The sequence below is a fragment of the Panulirus ornatus genome, chromosome 14 (assembly GCF_036320965.1).
Source record: "Panulirus ornatus isolate Po-2019 chromosome 14, ASM3632096v1, whole genome shotgun sequence".
NCBI lineage: Eukaryota > Metazoa > Arthropoda > Malacostraca > Decapoda > Palinuridae > Panulirus > Panulirus ornatus.
This window is the reverse complement of record NC_092237.1, coordinates 59,363,633-59,386,511: the sequence shown is the minus strand read 5'-3', so window position 1 is coordinate 59,386,511 and position 22,879 is coordinate 59,363,633. Positions and strand designations below refer to the sequence as shown.

The following is a 22,879-nucleotide window of genomic DNA, read 5'->3' as shown; positions in this document are numbered from 1 at the left end:
AATACCAGAATAGAGAGCAGTTTATGAAGTACATGAGTGAGATATTTATAAACAAAAGCTAGTGTCTATAAACTGAAAATGAATAAGATTAATAGATTATGTTGTGTGACGAGTTAAGTACTTACTGTGAAAACAAGAAATGGTTTGAAATAGTACTTACTGTGAAAGCATGAAATGGTATGAAATAAGAGATGAAGCTATGAAAGTAGTCCACACAATGAGGAATCACAGTGCATGGTTTTACTGAAAGTATAAAGTTTACTGTGACTTATAATGTTTGGAGAAGATTCCACAGGATCCTTTCAACTGTATAACTGAAAAAGCACAGTAGGTATCATAATGAAAGATCAGTATTTCTTTTACAATTCTTAGTAATATCCCATTTCACTCATACACATGTAAATATTACAATATTTCTGCTTTTCTAATCTGTTACTTACAAAATATTACACAACACTTTTCTTTCCCTGTTTTTTGCTCTTGAATCTACATGCTGCTGCTTTCTTGCGTTTCTCTCTAAATTGTCGCATACGTTCACGATCCTCTATATCTGCCTGGAATTTTTTCTTACGTTCTGCTTTTTCCCTCTCTTCTTTTTCTATTTTATCCTCCATCAATACCTTTAATCTCTTCATGAAATTGGCCATCTGAAAACATGATTTTCAGATCAGCAAAGTTATTAAATGGCGAATATGTATGGAAAAAAATGTGTAATAATAATATATTAGTGGTGGCTGATTCGTGGGAGAAACTGCAGAAACTGGTGACTAAGTATGGAAAAGTGTGTGAAAGGAGAAAGTTGAGAGTAAATGTGAATAAGAGCAAGTTTATTAGGCTCAGTAGGGTTGAGGGACAAGTTAATTGCGATGTAAGTTTGAATGGAGAAAAATTGGAGGAAGTGAAGTGTTTTAGATATCTGGGAGTGGACTTAGCAGCGAATGGAACCATGGAAGTAGAAGTGAGTCGCAGGGTTGGGGAGGAGGCAAAGGTTTTGGGAGCAACGAAGAATGTGTGGAAGGAGAGAATGTTATCTCGGAGTCTATGTTTGAAGGAACAGTAGTTCCAATAATAATATATGGCTGTGAGGCATGGGCTATGGATAGGGTTGTATGGAGGAGGGTGAATGTGTTGGAAATTAAATGTTTAAGGACAATATCTCTTACCCTTTCATTACTTACTCGATCAAACCACCTCACACCACATATTGTCCTCAAACATTTCATTTCCAACACATCCACCCTCCTACACACAACCCTATCTATAGCCCATGCCTTGCAACCATATAACATTGTTGGTACCACTATTCCTTCAAATATACCCATTTTTGCTCTTTGAGATAACGTTCTCACCTTCCACACATTCTTCAACCCTCCCAGAACCTTTGCCCCTTTCCCACCCTGTGACTCACTTCCGCTTCCATGGTTCCATTTGCTGCTTAATCCACTCCCAGATATCTGTACTTTTTGCCTATATGCCCTAAGATCCCCTTCTATGGGGCTCCTCTGCTGTTCAGGAAGCTGGCCAAGTCCATCAGGCAAAACCACAGGTCTGAAAGTGTGGTGATGTTAGTTTGTCTTTATGGGGTGAGCACAGGACAACTGAGGAGTAAATGTTCTGTGTCTATCATGGAAGTTGGATCTTATGCATGAGAAGTCTTGAGTCACATGTTGAATAGGTTGGTAATGCCAGAGGGACAGATGGTACAGAGAATGCAGATGAGAAAGAGTGACATATACATGGCTGAAGAATGAAGTTTCTGATGGGCATATGTCTGGAATAACGATGCTTAAATCTGGGTTGGAAGCATTGTTTACTGCTTGTCTAGTCATTTCAGGGTGTATCTCATCAATGCTGAGTTTATTGGGGAAGGAAGGACCTATTAGTTGTTGTAGAGTGAGCAGAAGCAAGCTTTTTATTTCTACATTTTGGGTTGGGGGCTGGTTATGGAAAGGCTTGGATGGGAAGGGTCTAAGGCTATTGCAGGGAAGTGAGTGCCAAGTATACGGAGATGAGGATGTACTGGAGGTATTAATGTTTCCTTGTGCAGGTGTTAAACATTTGTAGTATCATTCTTCCCACACCATACATTCATAGCACTTTCTACAAGGCATCTCTGTCAGCCCTATTATACACTTTCTCCAGATCCATTAGTACCACATGCAAATCCTTGTCCTTCTCCAAGTATTTACCACATATTTTCCAAAGAAAACACCTGGTGTGCACATCCTCTACCACTCCTGAAGCGACTATGCTCATCCCTAATCTAATACTGTGAACATGCTACCACCCTCTTAATCACCACTCTTAAACACACCATACTATGTATTCAACAAAATTATACCTCTGTAATTCATAAATTCACTTTTGTTCCACTGCCTTCAAGTAACTTACCTTGTGCTATGAATACAATGGAAAGCTTAACTGACCAATCAACAACACTGTCATCCCTTTTCTTGAGAAACTCAACTGCAATCTCGTCCACTCCTGCCACTTTACCATACTTGAGATGTATACCATTTCATACAAGGCTTTAACTGCCACCTCTCTTTTCAATAAACTATTCCTTATGACTCACTGTGCATACCACCTCATCTCAAACACCCTTTCATTCTATCATCAAATACGTATTAGTGCCCTTCAAAATATTCATTCCTTTTTTCACTTGTTCTCCTTGTACTACCCACATGAAAAGCAAGCATTAATCAAAACAAATGAAATGATAGGTAAGCATTAGGCTAGGCTCAGTAAAACATATACTTACCTGAATCTCATGGGGATCCTTGACAACAACAACACGTTGCTCTTTCTTGCCTTTAGGAGTAATCTTAGGCTTCTCACTGTATGGTAATAACTTCTGAAGTTCCTTTGGAATTTGCAATGGCTGAGGAATGTATTCACGACGTGTGGTGATGGGCTGTGAGAAAAATTGAGAATGTGAGAAAAGCTAAGGATGCACAAATTTATAAAACACTATCAATATAATTAACGCATAAGTAGGTAGTTAGAGCTGAAATTTCTTTAAACTGCAACACTATCTTACCGTATATAAAGCATCAGGGTTAGCTAAGTTTTTTATTCCCTTATCCTTTTTTATTTGTGCAACAGTTCTCATGCCTTGCCAAGCAGCTTTCTCATTGGGGGGCAAAAGGAGAGTTCGAACAGAGAAGCAAAACTGAGCCATCTCCACTGGCACCCACGTTTTGAGAATCACAACATCTGAAAAGTTAATACAGAATTTATGTACACTAAAATAAAAACCACAGAAAAATGTACACACAATATTCTAGAAGAAGTTCTCATGTGACATAATTTTATACCAATATCATAAATCCTATTTCTTATAACAAAGGTAACACATGCTGAAACTTCTTCTCCAATCACTTTGGTTTGTTCCTAACATTCAATTACTGTAAAAGCAACTGAGAAGCAACATCTTAAACTATTGCTTAAAATGTTTGCATGTTAGCCTGACTGTCATGTACGTGTAAGAAAGATTATATGTACATATCAAGAATATGGAGATATCTCATGGACTAGGCTAAAAAGAAAAAAAAAATACTATTTGAAAAAAGTACAAGTGTGAAAGTGTATTTACAATGAGATTTTACCAAGACGCATAGCTAGAACATAGTGCTCATCACTGTTCTTCTCTGCTGCCTTGCACATTTGCATAGTTCTTAATCTTGAATTCACCTGGAGTCATTTTTAGATGTGTTTAGTCTTTTTATTTTTGAAGTTTCTATACTTATTTCTAGTAATTTTTTTCTTTTGCTTGGTGATTATTATAAGTTTCTTCAGTTTTATGCTGGTGCCCTTATGAAATAATCTAAGGTGTTCTTACTAAATTAATTACTTTGTTTCTTTCACATGGTGAAGTTTATAGTTCTACTCTTAATTTGTTTATGAACGGGGTAATGAGGGAGATCTTGAAGAGGAGCAAGTACGCAGTCTGTAGGTGGTGAGGGGGCCTGGGAAGCGAGTCAGTTGATGTCTGCTGATGACAATGCACTGATGGCAGATTCAAGCGTGAAATTGAAGTTGGTGACTGAGTTTGCAAGAGTATGTGAGAGGAGGAAGTTGAGAGCAAATGTGAATAAAAGTAAGGTTATTAAGTTTACCAGGGTAGAAGGACAGGTCAGATGGGGTGTGAATTTGAATGGAGAAAATCTGGAGGAAGTGAAGCGTTTTAGATGCCTGGGATTGGATAAGGAAACAAATGGAACCATTGAAGCAAAAGTGAGTCATAGATGTGGTGAGGGTGCATAGGTTCTGGGAGCACTGAGGAATGTGTGGAAAAGGTCATGATCTGAGAGGGTGAAAATGGGTATGTTTGAGGTTACGGTTGTCCCAACAATGTTGTATGGATTCAAGGCATGGGCATTAGATGAGGATGTGTGGAGGAGGGTGGATATGTTGGAAATCAAATGTTTGGGGACAATGTATGGTGTAAGATAGTTTGATCCAGTAACTAATAAAAAGGGTAAGAAAGAGATGTGGTAATAAGAAGAGTGTGGTTGAAAGAGCTGAAGAGGTTGTGCTGTAATGATTTGGGCAAATAGAAAGATGAGTGAGGAGAGGTTGACAACTGGATATATTTGTCAGAAGTGGAGGGGATAAGGAGAAAGGGGAGATCAAACTGGAGATGGGAGGATAAGGTGAAAAAGATTCTAAGTGATTGGGGTCCGAACATGCTGGATAAGGAAATGTTTGATAAACTATTCACAAGATTCATAAGACCAAATCAGGATTATGCTTCTCAGAAATTGGTCATCACATCTAAAGAAGCATTGAGATATAAATAAATGAGTCCTGACAAGGGCACCTCAGGGAATAATTTGAAGCTTAATATGGTGTGTGTGCATAAGATATATGTACACATTACATAAAAATGCTATAAAATCATGTAAGCCCTTAACTTTCCGAGGCATGGAAATATAAATTTTGTAAATAGCAGAAATGAGTAAGTTGCTATTTATAGTACGAAATATTAGAATAAAGAAGCAAGAAAGACATAGGGTGTGAAAAGAAATTTGAAATATGCATGGAGAGCTTACCGAGATGATCTGGCTATACGTAAAATAAGGTAAAATCAAATATACAGAAGGTCTAGTAAAATCAATATGACAGGACATCAATGACTTGTTTATAATTCTAATTGAATATTCAACTGAAAAAAAATTTAATGACTTAGATTTAACCAAACTTAACCCTGTTATGAAGACTTTGTGGTAGCACTCATAATCAGGAGAAAATGCTTATGTACTTACAAGTACAGACTTACAAAATATACAGTGATAAGTCTCTTACAATTTTGTAATAGAGATTAAAAAATGCGGTTACTCCACCATACATGTGCAGCTATAGACTTACCACTCATTTTTATAACATCCTCAAATGTAGCACGGAACAATCCCTCATGCCCTTTGGCCCTTTTAATAATTCCACGTACACCAGACTGTGTCTGAATTTTAGCTCCTTCAAATTTGGCTATTTCAGTCTCTGTATGAAACATATCCTGGAAAATACAAGAAATGGGTATGCTTTAATTCAATTATTCTAAAACACTATCAGTAATAATGAAATTTCTTCTCTCTTGCATGTCACTTAAGGCAACTAAGAATGAATGGAATGGTGGAGCTGGAAATCCTTCTCTTGCAAATCATCTTCCAAAAAGTATGAACAAAGGCAGAAACCAAGCAAGACTTTTCCTCAAAGGCCTACACAGGATTATCTGAATGTGTGGCTGTAATCAGGATAAAAAAGGAGGGAGATAAGTGTTATGTTACATGAGAAAAACCTGGATGTTCTGGCTTCATATTAAATCAACTGAATGGGTTACGAGGCTGAGTGGTTTAGGAGTGTTCAGAGGATGACTAAAAGGACAAAAACCCTCAAAAGTGAAGGGGACAAGGGGTACAAGGAAAATGGGGGAAACCAAGGAGGTGGAAAGATGGATTAAAAGATTCTTTGAGATGTCGACACTGAACATGCAGGATGGTTGTAAAGTGTGCATGAAAAACAGCAATATGGAGCAATGTGCAGTTAACTACATGAACCAAGGTATATAGAGTGGTTAAAGGAAACCATGGAAAGGTCTGTGGGCCTGGTTGTGGATAGAAGACTCAGCTTTTAGTGCATCATACATCACTGTTAAAGAATTGATGTGAGCAAATTAGGCCATTCTTTGTCTATTCTCACTGGTGTAGGAAAAGGCAAAAAAGTACAAAATATAATAAATACATATAGATATATGAAAGGCATGCATGAAATAGAGTAAATTGTATGTAGTATGGTCAACATGGCCAATGGACTGAATCTGGGCATGTGAAATGTCCAGGGTAAACCATGAAAAGGGCTATGGGGCCAGGATGTGGATAGGGAGCTGTGGTTTCATTGCATTACACAACATAATTACAATGATTAAAACCGAGAACCAATAAAGCCAAGCTATTGCAACCTGTTTCATATATCTTGATGTGTCTGATGAAGGATAAGTTAGACATTAAGAGTCACAACTTTGCAAAGATTACTAAATATATAAGTCATAACCTAGGAAGATTACAAAAACCTATCAGTTGTACGTACCTTAATGAAAGCTGTCTTTCTTAGGATTTTTTCTGGGGCACCCAACAATTTGAGTTTCTTTACTATCTTGCAACTTTTGTCAGTCTCCAAAACCACACCATTTGCAGCAATGCGGAAGTTAGGCTGAAACATAAAAATCTTACGCATTAAATATCAACAACAAAAATATTGAGGGCAAACAATAAGGTCTAAAATGAAAGATGAGATGCCCTACCAGAAGAAGATGGTAAAATACATGGTATGAGATATTACAGTCAAGAAGATGAAAAAACAATAAAATTCTAGCAGCATCTTACTGAAAATGTTGTGCTATATATGGTGTGGGATGCCTCTAGACACTGACTGCAGGTATACTGCGTATGGTCTCAGGCTTTCAAATATCTCAGATGCAGTAAATAGTGCCGTACTCAGGAAACAATTACTAGCCTCTCAAACAATGTTGCCACACCCTTTCCCCATATTTCATTCAACTTGAATGGTCAGTAACTATCAATATGCTGTGGAAGATAGTATGTAAGTTCTGCACTGCCCAGGCAGCATAGCACATAATCTATACAGAGTTACATATTTTTTTTTTTTTTTTTTTTTTTTTTTTTTTTATACTTTGTCGCTGTCTCCTGCGTTTGCGAGGTAGCGCAAGGAAACAGACGAAAGAAATGGCCCAACCCCCCCCATACACATGTACATACACACGTCCACACACGCAAATATACATACCTACACAGCTTTCCATGGTTTACCCCGGACGCTTCACATGCCTTGATTCAATCCACTGACAGCACGTCAACCCCTGTATACCACATCGCTCCAATTCACTCTATTTCTTGCCCTCCTTTCACCCTCCTGCATGTTCAGGCCCCGATCACACAAAATCCTTTTCACTCCATCTTTCCACCTCCAATTTGGTCTCCCTCTTCTCCTCGTTCCCTCCACCTCCGACACATATATCCTCTTGGTCAATCTTTCCTCACTCATTCTCTCCATGTGCCCAAACCATTTCAAAACACCCTCTTCTGCTCTCTCAACCACGCTCTTTTTATTTCCACACATCTCTCTTACCCTTACGTTACTTACTCGATCAAACCACCTCACACCACACACTGTCCTCAAACATCTCATTTCCAGCACATCCATCCTCCTGCGCACAACTCTATCCATAGCCCACGCCTCGCAACCATACAACATTGTTGGAACCACTATTCCTTCAAACATACCCATTTTTGCTTTCCGGGATAATGTTCTCGACTTCCACACATTTTTCAAGGCTCCCAAAATTTTCGCCCCCTCCCCCACCCTATGATCCACTTCCGCTTCCATGGTTCCATCCGCTGACAGATCCACTCCCAGATATCTAAAACACTTCACTTCCTCCAGTTTTTCTCCATTCAAACTCACCTCCCAATTGACTTGACCCTCAACCCTACTGTACCTAATAACCTTGCTCTTATTCACATTTACTCTTAACTTTCTTCTTTCACACACTTTACCAAACTCAGTCACCAGCTTCTGCAGTTTCTCACATGAATCAGCCACCAGCGCTGTATCATCAGCGAACAACAACTGACTCACTTCCCAAGCTCTCTCATCCCCAACAGACTTCATACTTGCCCCTCTTTCCAAAACTCTTGCATTCACCTCCCTAACAACCCCATCCATAAACAAATCAAACAACCATGGAGACATCACACACCCCTGCCGCAAACCTACATTCACTGAGAACCAATCACTTTCCTCTCTTCCTACACGTACACATGCCTTACATCCTCGATAAAAACTTTTCACTGCTTCTAACAACTTTCCTCCCACACCATATATTCTTAATACCTTCCACAGAGCATCTCTATCAACTCTATCATATGCCTTCTCCAGATCCATAAATGCTACATACAAATCCATTTGCTTTTCTAAGTATTTCTCACATACATTCTTCAAAGCAAACACCTGATCCACACATCCTCTAACACAAACACACACACACACATGTATATATATATATATTTTTTTTTTTTTTTTATACTTTGTCGCTGTCTCCCGCGTTTGCGAGGTAGCGCAAGGAAACAGACGAAAGAAATGGCCCAACCCCCCCCCATACACATGTATATACATACGTCCACACACGCACATATACATACCTACACAGCTTTCCATGGTTTACCCCAGACGCTTCACATGTCTTGATTCAATCCACTGACAGCACGTCAACCCCGGTATACCACATTGCTCCAATTCACTCTATTCCTTGCCCTCCTTTCACCCTCCTGCAAGTTCAGGCCCCGATCACACAAAATCTTTTTCACTCCATCTTTCCACCTCCAATTTGGTCTCCCTCTTCTCCTCGTTCCCTCCACCTCCGACACATATATCTTCTTGGTCAACCTTTCCTCACTCATTCTCTCCATGTGCCCAAACCATTTCAAAACACCCTCTTCTGCTCTCTCAACCACGCTCTTTTTATTTCCACACATCTCTCTCACCCTTACGTTACTTACTCGATCAAACCACCTCACACCACACATTGTCCTCAGACATCTCATTTCCAGCACATCCATCCTCCTGCGCACAACTCTATCCATAGCCCACGCCTCGCAACCATACAACATTGTTGGAACCACTATTCCTTCAAACATACCCATTTTTGCTTTCCGAGATAATGTTCTCGACTTCCACACATTCTTCAAGGCTCCCAGAATTTTCGCCCCCTCCCCCACCCTATGGTCCAATTCTGCTTCCGTGGTTCCATCCGCTGCCAGATCCACTCCCAGATATCTAAAACACTTCACTTCCTCCAGTTTTTCTCCATTCAAACTCACCTCCCAATTTACTTGACCCTCAACCCTACTGTACCTAATGACCTTGCTCCTATTCACATTTACTCTTAACTTTCTTCTTCCACACACTTTACCAAACTCCGTCACCAGCTTCTGCAGTTTCTCACATGAATCAGCCACCAGCGCTGTATCATCAGCGAACAACAACTGACTCACTTCCCAAGCTCTCTCATCCCCAACAGACTTCATACTTGCCCCTCTTTCCAAAACTCTTGCCTTTACCTCCCTAACAACCCCATCCATAAACAAATTAAACAACCATGGAGACATCACACACCCCTGCCGCAAACCTACATTCACTGAGAACCAATCACTTTCCTCTCTTCCTACACGTACACATGCCTTACATCCTCGATAAAAACTTTTCACTGCTTCTAACAACTTTCCTCCCACACCATATATTCTTAATACCTTCCACAGAGCATCTCTATCAACTCTATCATATGCCTTCTCCAGATCCATAAATGCTACATACAAATCCATTTGCTTTTCTAAGTATTTCTCACATACATTCTTCAAAGCAAACACCTGATCCACACATCCTCTACCACTTCTGAAACCACACTGCTCTTCCCCAATCTGATGCTCTGTACATGCCTTCACCCTCTCAATCAATACCCTCCCATACAATTTACCAGGAATACTCAACAAACTTATACCTCTGTAATTTGAGCACTCACTCTTATCCCCTTTTCCTTTGCACAATGACACTATGCACGCATTCCTCCAATCCTCAGGCACCTCACCATGAGTCATACATACATTAAATAACCTTACCAACCAGTCAACAATACAGTCACCCCCTTTTTTAATAAATTCCACTGCAATACCATCCAAGCCTGCTGCCTTGCCGGCTTTCATCTTCCGCAAAGCTTTCACTACCTCTTCTCTGTTTACCAAATCGTTTTCCCTAACCCTCTCACTTTGCACACCACCTCGACCAAAACACCCTATATCTGCGACTCTATCATCAGACACATTCAACAAACCTTCAAAATACTCACTCCATCTCCTTCCCACATCACCACTACTTGTTATCACCTCCCCATTTGCGCCCTTCACTAAAGTTCCCATTTGCTCCCTTGTCTTACGCACTTTATTTACCTCCTTCCAGAACATCTTTTTATTCTCCCTAAAATTTAATGACACTCTCTCACCCCAACTCTCATTTGCCCTTTTTTTCACCTCTTGCACCTTTCTCTTGACCTCCTGTCTCTTTCTTTTATACATCTCCCACTCAATTGCATTTTTTCCCTGCAAAAATCGTCCAAATGCCTCTCTCTTCTCTTTCACTAATACTCTTACTTCTTCATCCCACCACTCACTACCCTTTCTAATCAACCCACCTCCCACTCTTCTCATGCCACAAGCATCTTTTGCGCAATCCATCACTGACTCCCTAAATACATCCCATTCCTCCCCCACTCCCCTTACTTCCATTGTTCTCACCTTTTTCCATTCTGTACACAGTCTCTCCTGGTACTTCCTCACACAGGTCTCCTTCCCAAGCTCACTTACTCTCACCACCTTCTTCACCCCAACATTCACTCTTCTTTTCTGAAAACCCATACAAATCTTCACCTTAGCCTCCACAAGATAATGATCAGACATCCCTCCAGTTGCACCTCTCAGCACATTAACATCCAAAAGTCTCTCTTTCGCACGCCTGTCAATTAACACGTAATCCAATAACGCTCTCTGGCCATCTCTCCTACTTACATAAGTGTACTTATGTATATCTCGCTTTTTAAACCAGGTATTCCCAATCATCAGTCCTTTTTCAGCACATAAATCTACAAGCTCTTCACCATTTCCATTTACAACACTGAACACCCCATGTATACCAATTATTCCCTCAACTGCCACATTACTCACCTTTGCATTCAAATCACCCATCACTATAACCCGGTCTCGTGCATCAAAACCACTAACACACTCATTCAGCTGCTCCCAAAACACTTGCCTCTCATGATCTTTCTTCTCATGCCCAGGTGCATATGCACCAATAATCACCCACCTCTCTCCATCAACTTTCAGTTTTACCCATATTAGTCGAGAATTTACTTTCTTACATTCTATCACATACTCCCACAACTCCTGTTTCAGGAGTATTGCCACTCCTTCCCTTGCTCTTGTCCTCTCACTAACCCCTGACTTTACTCCCCAGACATTCCCAAACCACTCTTCTCCTTTACCCTTGAGCTTCGTTTCACTCAGAGCCAAAACATCCAGGTTCCTTTCCTCAAACATACTACCTATCTCTCCTTTTTTCACATCTTGGTTACATCCACACACATTTAGGCACCCCACTCTGAGCCTTCGATGAGGATGAGCACTCCCCGCGTGACTCCTTCTTCTGTTTCCCATTTTAGAAAGTTAATACAAGGAGGGGAGGATTACTTTGTCGCGGGAGACAGCGACAAAGTATAATAAATAAATATAGTTACTATACATGCTGCTCCCACTAAAGGCTACTGGTGGTGAACTTTCAGGCAAATCTGGCAGTAGATTTTCTCTGTACACATGATAACATGAAAATCATCCTTACCACACGGTCTGTGATGTTTTGAAGAGCAACAAATCCTGTGTTGACGAGTGTTACTGGTCCCCAAAACATTGCCTCTATGTGCAAGTATTTCCGGGCATACTTCAGTGAACGCATCCTAAGATTGTCCTCCCGCTTGGCATAATACATTAGAGTTTGAAAGCGGCGCCATCCCAATGAAAGGATAAGAGGATCTCGGTTTTTTAAAATTCTGGGATACCAACGATGAACCTTAATACGAACCTGTAGGAAAATATCAAAGTGTATGATCTATAAAAGACTTAGATGTTTATAAAGATAAAACACATCAAATACACCTATGAAGTTATTTCCAACTGAAATTTGTTGAATGCATTTCCTTGCCTCAAGAACATTTCTAAGTTAATTTCAATTTAACTAAACAATTGTAATTTAGGTCCATCAAATAGCAAATTCAAATATAATCCCATCCACACCCATTAAAAGAATAATCATCTTTAACTCTGATATCAAATTTGTTATGAGGATGACTAAGGCATATACAAGTTATGTATACAATTATGTAACATTATACTTTATATCACTTGCGTAGGACAACCTACAGAAACGTTTAAAATCTTTCTTTTTTTTCTTTCAAACTATTCGCCATTTCCCGTGTTAGCGAGGTAGCGTTAAGAACAGAGAACTGGGCCTTTAAGGGAATATCCTCACCTGGCCCCCTTCTCTATTCCTTCTTTTGGAAAATTAAAAAAAATAATGAGAGGGGAGGATTTCCAGCCTCCCGCTCCCTCCCCTTTTAGTCGCCTTCTACGACACGCAGGGAATACGTGGGAAGTATTCTTTCTCCCCTATCCCCAGGGATAGAATATCTGTGAAAAATTTAAATTTCACTTAGCAAACTGATGCATGTTTAAGTTTAATTCCTTTCCATATTCAATCACAGCTTTGAAATATACAAAAGCTTTCAACAATGACAAACAGAATCTTACTCTGATAAATCCCATGCTGCTCTCATTTTCAAGTAAGCCCCCTACAATGACTGGGTAAGTGGCATCAAAATTGGTGGTGAATTCGCAGGGGAAATGATCAAATTCCATGCGAACATAGAGGCCTGGGCGGTAACCTTCATACTGTACTCTTGCTTCATCATCAAGACCTTTAAATTCTTCACGGTTCAGCTGTGGAAATCAAAAGTATTTCAAGCATTGTAAAAATCTAACATAAAATTCTCTGGATCTTGTGTATACAACATAAAAAGGGCAAGAATATCGTTCATGAGGCCTTTTCACCTAAAACAGGAACAATATTTGTTGATGAACATCTCAACTGTAAGATAAGAGCTTATTTATCATGCTTAGACTGACAAATGAGGTATACAGAATTTTCCTCAAACATTTCCAATTATCAAACCCTGTCCACTTTTTACCATATCAGTGCATTCAAAGATATCTTAATCTAAGGAAGTTTATTTCCTAGGAAAAAAGTGTGGGGGAGCTGGTGATTTTTGATCACTTTGAAGAGGTAACGTTTCACAGAAAGGTAACACAAGTAAATATGAGGGAACTTGATGCACATCAAGGGTGTCATGGTTAGACTAAGGACAGGATGAAGTTCAAAACATGAAAGACACCAACCTACCTACAACTAACTATGATAAGATTTAAAAAGAAATGAATAATTTGAGAATGTTTACCTAATCAGCAGCTTTTAGTCTTAAGACTACTGTCCTGCTGTGTCTTTTTATTGGGGGGGGGGATTACATTTTTTTTTTAATAGAGAAACAGTCTGAATTATTTGAATGTATTCATATAAAATGATCCTGACAATTTTGAACATTTAATGTAACATAATTACTTTTAATGGTGCAATAAGTGCTTACATATGTACAAATTCAAAGCATGCAAAAGGCCTGGCATCAATTTCAGCTAAGAGCTAATCTGAAGATGCACAGAAAGGCACAACTACCAATACTCAAGTTATCACAAAAATGTGTATGAGTGAGTAAAAGAAGTACTTATGGTTAATTAGATTTCTAGATGATACTATCCAATAGATTAACTCTGGATGGAAGAAGCACCTAAAAAGCTATTTGGTGAAGTCAATTACTTCATCAAAGGTAATACTTTGAGTGGAAAAAGTACTAGCGTGGAAAGTCAATCTCTGAAACCCCAGCCATGGAACTACATAGGGACTTGATGCTAAGCAGTATTAACCAGTGATTTCATAAGGGTCCTATATGATCTTTTTCGGTGAGGTCTAATAGGTATGGCCTAACAGAGTATAGTCTTTGCATCCTTGAATACTTTATGGTGATGAAAGGCCTAATGAAAGTTGGGACCCAATATCTGGTAAAATAGAAACGTCTCTACCACTACTGCTATTTGAGTGGGCATAGCTACCTGTGTAATGATCGAATGTTAGAAACTAATAATATATATACTTTGTGAAAAACTGGAAAACTTTACACCATTAAGAAAAAGCTCTACAAAAGAGCACTGGAAAACAATGGGTATAAAATTCAACACTAACAAAATCATGATTTAGATTAACAGCACTAACCTGGGCCTGTTGACTCATTTCTGCCTTCAGTGAATCAAAGTGATTACCATCACCCTTGTCATCATATTCAGCATCAAACATCTCTTTCAGACGTCTCTTTTTTTCTAAAAGCTTCTCTTTTGCTGACAATTCTTTTTTAGTTTCTGGAACATCATCTGAAATATATAACATATACATATTTGTAACAAAATAGTCACTTTTATGATCTATATATGAACATTACTCCCAACTCAGTGAAGTGGGCTAGGTACATATAGCCTCTACAAAGGCAAAGGGGATAAGAGTGAGTGCTCAAATTACAGAGGTATAAGTTTGTTGAGTATTCCTGGTAAACTATATGGGAGGGTATTGATTGAGAGGGTGAAGGCATGTACAGAGCATCAGATTGGGGAAGAGCAGTGCGGTTTCAGAAGTGGTAGAGGATGTGTGGATCAGGTGTTTGCTTTGAAGAATGTATGTGAGAAATACTTAGAAAAGCAAATGGATTTGTATGTAGCATGTATGGATCTGGAGAAGGCATATGATAGAGTTGATAGAGATGCTCTGTGGAAGGTATTAAGAATATATGGTGTGGGAGGCAAGTTGTTAGAAGCAGTGAAAAGTTTTTATCGAGGATGTAAGGCATGTGTACGTGTAGGAAGAGAGGAAAGTGATTGGTTCTCAGTGAATGTAGGTTTGCGGCAGGGGTGTGTGATGTCTCCATGGTTGTTTAATTTGTTTATGGATGGGGTTGTTAGGGAGGTAAATGCAAGAGTCCTGGAAAGAGGGGCAAGTATGAAGTCTGTTGGGGATGAGAGAGCTTGGGAAGTGAGTCAGTTGTTGTTCGCTGATGATACAGCGCTGGTGGCTGATTCATGTGAGAAACTGCAGAAGCTGGTGACTGAGTTTGGTAAAGTGTGTGGAAGAAGAAAGTTAAGAGTAAATGTGAATAAGAGCAAGGTTATTAGGTACAGTAGGGTTGAGGGTCAAGTCAATTGGGAGGTGAGTTTGAATGGAGAAAAACTGGAGGAAGTGAAGTGTTTTAGATATCTGGGAGTGGATCTGTCAGCGGATGGAACCATGGAAGCGGAAGTGGATCATAGGGTGGGGGAGGGGGCGAAAATTTTGGGAGCCTTGAAAAATGTGTGGAAGTCGAGAACATTATCTCGGAAAGCAAAAATGGGTATGTTTGAAGGAATAGTGGTTCCAACAATGTTGTATGGTTGCGAGGCGTGGGCTATGGATAGAGTTGTGCGCAGGAGGATGGATGTGCTGGAAATGAGATGTTTGAGGACAATGTGTGGTGTGAGGTGGTTTGATCGAGTAAGTAACGTAAGGGTAAGAGAGATGTGTGGAAATAAAAAGAGCGTGGTTGAGAGAGCAGAAGAGGGTGTTTTGACAAAGGCTCTTGTGTACATCCTCAAATTGTGACCAGTGTGTCAAATTGAGAAATGAGCTTCCCTGATTCTTAAAATGCTTTCACTTTTTCACATTATACACTAAACTACTTTGTCAAGTGAGACTAATGTCTCCAGCTACATCAATTCCATACACAAAATCTTTCCACTGCATTCTGTCCCTAGCTATTTCTCTATCATCTTCACCTAAAATATCCCTATTCCTGACAAAAACTCTTCCTACATACATCCACCTATTCCACAATTTACCTCTACAAGTATACCTGGGAATATACTGCAGTCACCAAACAAAAATACATGGTTGGATATACAATAGCTCACCAGGTTGTGAAGATTAAGCATCATATTAAAATATTTAGAATGAAAGGGAAACCAAGTTATTAGAGAAGGTTCTGAAAGGCAAGCTGAATGCTCAAGATCTGATGAGCATGATTAAGAATTTTCAGATGAAATAGCCTGTATTCTGGGAAAATTATAAGTTAATGACAGTTTCTTTTGATTTTAGGGTCAATGACGCTTATTTTTGAAAGACAGCTGTTATGAGTAGTGGATATTTTACTGAAGTAGTTGAGTTATGTATCCTTCAAGTACTGATCAGTGAAATGTGGAAAAGAGTGCTTTGTAAATAGTGTTTGGAGGATACTATGTAAGCAACCCAGCTATATAGAGGGAAAAGTCTTTAAAGATACAGATGGAAAGACACTATAGAAGCACAGACATGTTTTGCACACTTGGTTACTGTTTCCTGCTTTGGTGAAGTAGTGCCAAGAACAGATGAAATGTCCTCATTTGTTCATATCCACTCCTTGGCTGTCATGTGTAATGTACCAAAACCAGAACTATCATCCTCGGACAAGCTCCAATGAACAGACCATTCCATGGTTTCACCTGATTTCATCAGATATTCTGTTCAGCTCAATAACAGCATGTATCTCTTCATATACGACAAAGCTCTAACTGAGATACAGACATGCATCATAGGTGATATCTTACATCAACTACCCTTGAGAATATATTCATTTAACGTTCAAATACAGTTACACAACTTACTGTCAGAAACTTCATCTTCTTTTCCTTCGGGAGTTGCGGTAAATTTCTTTCCAGACTCCAGATCTTCAAAATCTCCATAAAGATCTTCATCATCATCATCCATCTTAAGAAGAGTCTGAGCATCCTTATCATCCTTCCACTCCCCAGTTACAAAGCAGTCACGAATACTGTTTTGAATCTGATTGAAACAGGATAATAACATCTATAAATATAGAAATACTGGTAAATATAATACTATGAATATAAAAATAGTATGAATAGTATGAATATAAAAATACTAGTAAACATAATAATGATCCAAGGGAGGAATTTTCCTCCATGACTCAGTTTTCAATCCTGGTGCTATATCCAAGCGGAAAAAGAACAGAGACAAATGAAAGATGAATAAAGTAAAAGTTTAAACGTAGTGGGGAAAAAGAGCCCAAGATGTAACTTTTATACTGAACACACTCAGCACTTACTTCTCAATTATGCTGCTTTTTCACAAAAGCACACACACTCGACATCACACTTTATGATCTGTGGTCCCACCTAGTGGATATGGCCAGCTTCCCAAGAGCTGCAGAAGTCCTACAGAAGGGGCTCTTGGAGCTGGACTATGAGGGCATACATATATAATTTTTCTTTCACACTCACTCTCTTTGCACACCTTTGTCAGTGACAGCAAAAGCTGACTTAGCCATCAAGGAAAAACCCTTGCCTATCTCCCTCTGTCCCCGCTTTTAGTATGTGAAAGTACAGGAAAGTTTCCTGTTCCCCAATTCTATCCCTGTCATTTGCCGGCTAGGACATGCTGGAGATACGTGGTCAATGTTCTTTCTCCCCTATCCCAAAAACTCATTCTTGGCACATCTCCAATATGTAGGTAATGAATCTGCATAGTTCCAATTCAATCCACTGATAGTCTTATGAGAAGGTGATTACAAAAACTACATCCTCAAGTGGGCCAAAGATATGAATAAACAGATAGACCAATGTGATGCAATAAAACTTCCACTTGCTTTGCAGAGGCCTAAAATTTGGATTTCTGAATAACTATACATACAATCTGATGGGAACGAATAAAGGCAAACAGTATGAATTATGGACATGTGTATATATGTATATGTCTGTGTATATATATCTTTTCTTTTTTTTCTTTTAAACTATTCGCCATTTCCTGCGTTAGCGAGGTAGCGTTAAGAACAGAGGACTGGGCCTTTGTGGAATATCCTCACCTGGCCCCCCTCTGTTCCTTCTTTTGGAAAATTAAAAAAAATGAGAGGGGAGGATTTCCAGCCTCCCACTCCCTCCCCTTTTAGTCGCCTTCTACGACATGCAGGGAATATGTGGGAATATATATATTATATTTATTATCATATTTTGCTTTGTCGCTGTCTCCCGCGTTTGCGAGGTAGCGCAAGGAAACAGACGAAAGAAATGGTCCAACCCACCCCCATACACAATGTACATACACACACGCAAATATACATACCTATACATCTCAATGTACACATATATATACACAGACAGACACATACATATATACCCCTGCACACAATTCACACTGTCTGCCCCTATTCATTCCCATCGCCACCTCGCCACACATGGAATACCATCCCCCTCCCCCCCTCATGTGTGCGAGGTAGCACTAGGAAAAGACAACAAAGGCCCCATTCGTTCACACTCAGTCTCCAGCTGTCACGCAATAATGCCCGAAACCACAGCTCCCTTTCCACATCCAGGCCCCACACAACTTTCCATGGTTTACCCCAGATGCTTCACATGCCCTGATTCAATCCACTGACAGTACGTCAACCCCGGTATACCACATTGATCCAAGTCACTCTATTCCTTGCCCGCCTTTCACCCTCCTGCATGTTCAGGCCCCGATCACACAAAATCTTTTTCACTCCATCTTTCCACCTCCAATGTGGTCTCCCACTTCTCCTCGTTCCCTCCACCTCCGACACATATATCCTCTTGGTCAATCTTTCCTCACTCATTCTCTCCATGTGCCCAAACCATTTAAAAAACACCCTCTTCTGCTCTCTCAACCACGCTCATTTTATTTCCACACATCTCTCTTACCCTTACATTACTTACTCGATCAAACCACCTCACACCACACATTGTCCTCAAACATCTCATTTCCAGCACATCCACCCTCCTACGCACAACTCTATCCATAGCCCACGCCTCGCAACCATACAACAATGTTGGAACCACTATTCCTTCAAACATACCCATTTTTGCTTTGCGAGATAATGTTCTCGACTTCCGCACATTTTTCAAGGCTCCCAGGATTTTCGCCCCCTCCCCCACCCTATGATTCACTTCCACTTAAATGGTTCCATCCGCTGCCAGATCCACTCCCAGATATCTAAAACACTTTACTTCCTCCAGTTTTTCTTCATTCAAACTTACCTCCCAATTGACTTGACCCTCAACCCTACTGTACCTAATAACCTTGCTCTTATTCACATTTACTCTTAACTTTCTTCTTTCACACACTTTACCAAACTCAGTCACCAGCTTCTGCAGTTTCTCACATGAATCAGCAACCAGCGCTGTATCATCAGCGAACAACAACTGACTCACTTCCCAAGCTCTCTCATCCACAACAGACTTCATACTTGCCCCTCTTTCCAAAACTCTTGCATTCACCTCCCTAACAACCCCATCCATAAACAAATTAAACAACCATGGAGACATCACACACCCCTGCCGGAAACCTACATTCACTGAGAACCAATCACTTTCCTCTCTTCCTACACGTACACATGCCTTACATCCTCGATAAAAACTTTTCACTGCTTCAAACAACTTGCCTCCCACACCATATATTCTTAATACCTTCCACAGAGCATCTCTATCAACTCTATCACATGCCTTCTCCAGATCCATAAATGCTACATACAAATCCATTTGCTTTTCTAAGTATTTCTCACATACATTCTTCAAAGCAAACACCTGATCCACACATCCTCTACCACTTCTGAAACCACACTACTCTTCCCCAATCTGATGCTCTGCACATACCTTCACCCTCTCAATCAATACCCTCCCATATAATTTACCAGGAATACTCAACAAACTTATACCTCTGTAATTTGAGCACTCACTCTTATCCCCTTTGCCTTTGTACAATGGCACCATGCACGCATTCCGCCAATCCTCAGGCACCTCACCATGAGTCATATATACATTAAATAACCTTATCAACCAGTCAACAATACAGTCACCCCCTTTTCTAATAAATTCCACTACAATACCATCCAAACCTGCTGCCTTGCCGGCTTTCATCTTCCGCAAAGCTTTTACTACCTCTTCTCTGTTTACCAACTCATTTTCCCTAACCCTCTCACTTTGCACACCACCTCGACCAAGACACCCTATATCTGCCACTCTATCATCAAACACATTCAACAAACCTTCAAAATACTCACTCCATCTCCTTCTCACATCACCACTACTTGTTATCACCTCCCCATTTGCGCCCTTCACTGAAGTTCCCATTTGCTCCCTTGTCTTACGCACTTTATTTACCTCCTTCCAGAACATCTTTTTATTCTCCCTAAAATTTAATGATACTCTCTCACCCCAACTCTCATTTGCCCTCTTTTTCACCTCTTGCACCTTTCTCTTGACCTCCTGTCTCTTTCTTTTATACATCTCCCACTCAATTTCATTTTTTCCCTGCAAAAATCGTCCAAATGCCTCTCTCTTCTCTTTCACTAATAATCTTACTTCTTCATCCCACCACTCACTACCCTTTCTAATTAACCCATCTCCCACTCTTCTCATGCCACAAGCATCTTTTGCGCAATCCATCACTGATTCCCTAAATACCTCCCATTCCTCCCCCACTCCCCTTACTTCCATTGTTCTCACCTTTTTCCATTCTGTACTCAGTCTCTCCTGGTACTTCCTCACACAAGTCTCCTTCCCAAGCTCACTTACTCTCACCACCCTCTTCACCCCAACATTCACTCTTCTTTTCTGAAAACCCATACAAATCTTCAACTTAGCCTCCACAAGATAATGATCAGACATCCCTCCAGTTGCACCTCTCAGCACATTAACATCCAACATCTGATAACAACCAAATGACAGCAGTCCACATAAAGGAGACTAAAATACCCTTTTCCCCCCTGAAATTGCATATTATCACACAAGTATATGTATATTGTAATGAAATACCTCTTTTGCATTCCAATTTCTAAGGACTGGAAGGATATAACGGCTTGTGTCAATCTCATTCATGGTTCCATAAGATGTTGATTTATCACTTCCTAAGTTTACCCTTGAAGTTCGCTTGAACAGTCCACCAACTTCATCATCATCTTCTTCGTCAGAGCTTGAAATATCCTCTTTAACTGTTTGGGAAGACATAGTCAGAATCATTAAAATGTCAGAGCAGATAAATGTGTGGGAATGTATAGTGCCTGTGAATAGCAAGCTCTGGTTTCAGGATATTATATATGACAGATACAGATTAAATAAGTATAAATGAGGTCACTGCTTATATGGTCCTGATGCTACATAACTATGGAAGGAGAGGCATTTAGTTATAAAAAAGAACAAAGCAGACATTTAATGAGACAGTAAGTCAAGACAGGCATGTGAAGATAATATGTAAAAGGCATCTGGTTCTGTTCACCAACAAAAGGTAGATAACATAACAAGATAAATGTGGATGCAATACATGAAATACTCACTATCTCCATAAATGTATTTCCTCAAATATGATACAGTGCTCTGATTCTTATAAAAGTTTTCGGACGCTTGTTTAAACATCTCACAGCGGTATTCAGATTTGTCGTCCTCATCTTCACTGTCTACGTCCTTACTATCACTATCAATTATTTCTTTAAGAGATGGCTGCATTATTGGATGGGTATCTAATTTCTTATCTTGGGATAGTGATCCATCACACTCCAATGGTCTGTCATTAGCAGAATCATCTTCCTCATTACTAAATCCACTATCATCACTTATGACTTTCCCCTTGGATTTTCTACTAGAGGACTTGCTGATTTTTTCTAGTAATCCCTGAATTTTTGCATTCACATCAGAATCTTTGTTATTTTTCAAAACAGGAGTTCTTTTCATGGATGCTGATTCTCTGTCCATCCCTGCTGGCTGATAAGCAACTGTATCCCTATCATTACCATGAACGTGTGAACTACGAACATCTTGTAAATCAGCATCTACATCATATTCATCTGAATCACTATCCATACTTGATGTTCTACTACTCCTCTCGAGTGATGAATCATTCTGGAAGCAAATATAAAAACATGATGACAGGGGTCCTAATCATGCAGAACAGGCTAAGTTACCATCCTGAGTACTTTCATCTTTTTAATCAGTTAGCTCTGAAAAAATGTGCCACTGAACGCTTACTTATAATACAAAGACGCTTTATCTCTAAACTGAAAGAATAAGAAATGCAATGTTGTGCAGGAAGACAGCCAATGCAGAAGGTAGGTGATTGACAGCCTGATCATATAAAAATAATATCAAGGATGGTGGTTTGCTCAAGACTGTTACAGATCAGGTGTTCAAATGAAGAACAATAAAGATAAGAAACTAAAGAAAATTTAAGATATGGTTTCTAAGTATAACAGAGAAATGACACCCACAACTTCATAATATGCTGTGAAAACTTCTAAGGTTCAAAGTAATAAGCCTCCAAATACCAATGTATTCGAGGACACGACCTGCTCCACATATAAGGACGATGATCATCGTTATAAATGAAAATTGACAATAGTAACTGATACCATATCCCAGCCAAACTGGTGAGGTAGAATCTGTGTCAGATTTCTGCAACTGATGTGTCATAAAATGGCTCAAAAGTTGCAAAGCAAAAATATGGGCTCCCTTGTTAAACAAGTTATATCAAATTCAGCATATGACTACCAATTATTTTTAGCTTCAACATGGGTAGA

General features: G+C 39.6%; 1 protein-coding gene across 1 annotated transcript in view; it reads right to left on the bottom strand.

Annotated features, from left to right (window-relative positions):
• Positions 1–351: 351 nt before the first annotated feature.
• The window catches only part of LOC139753478 (ribosome biogenesis protein BMS1 homolog), a 71,213-nt gene continuing 48,685 nt past the window's right edge, over positions 352–22,879 (bottom strand). Inside the window, exons 11-21 of the mRNA XM_071670036.1 lie at positions 21,644–22,205; positions 21,126–21,301; positions 16,944–17,121; positions 14,497–14,651; positions 12,927–13,115; positions 11,962–12,201; positions 6,586–6,708; positions 5,371–5,515; positions 3,041–3,216; positions 2,762–2,914; positions 352–647 (exon numbers count right to left, since the gene is read on the bottom strand). Of these exons, the coding sequence (XP_071526137.1) occupies positions 447–647; positions 2,762–2,914; positions 3,041–3,216; positions 5,371–5,515; positions 6,586–6,708; positions 11,962–12,201; positions 12,927–13,115; positions 14,497–14,651; positions 16,944–17,121; positions 21,126–21,301; positions 21,644–22,205 (2,298 nt within the window). The 3' untranslated portion in view covers positions 352–446. The remainder of the gene's footprint in view (positions 648–2,761; positions 2,915–3,040; positions 3,217–5,370; positions 5,516–6,585; positions 6,709–11,961; positions 12,202–12,926; positions 13,116–14,496; positions 14,652–16,943; positions 17,122–21,125; positions 21,302–21,643; positions 22,206–22,879) is intronic.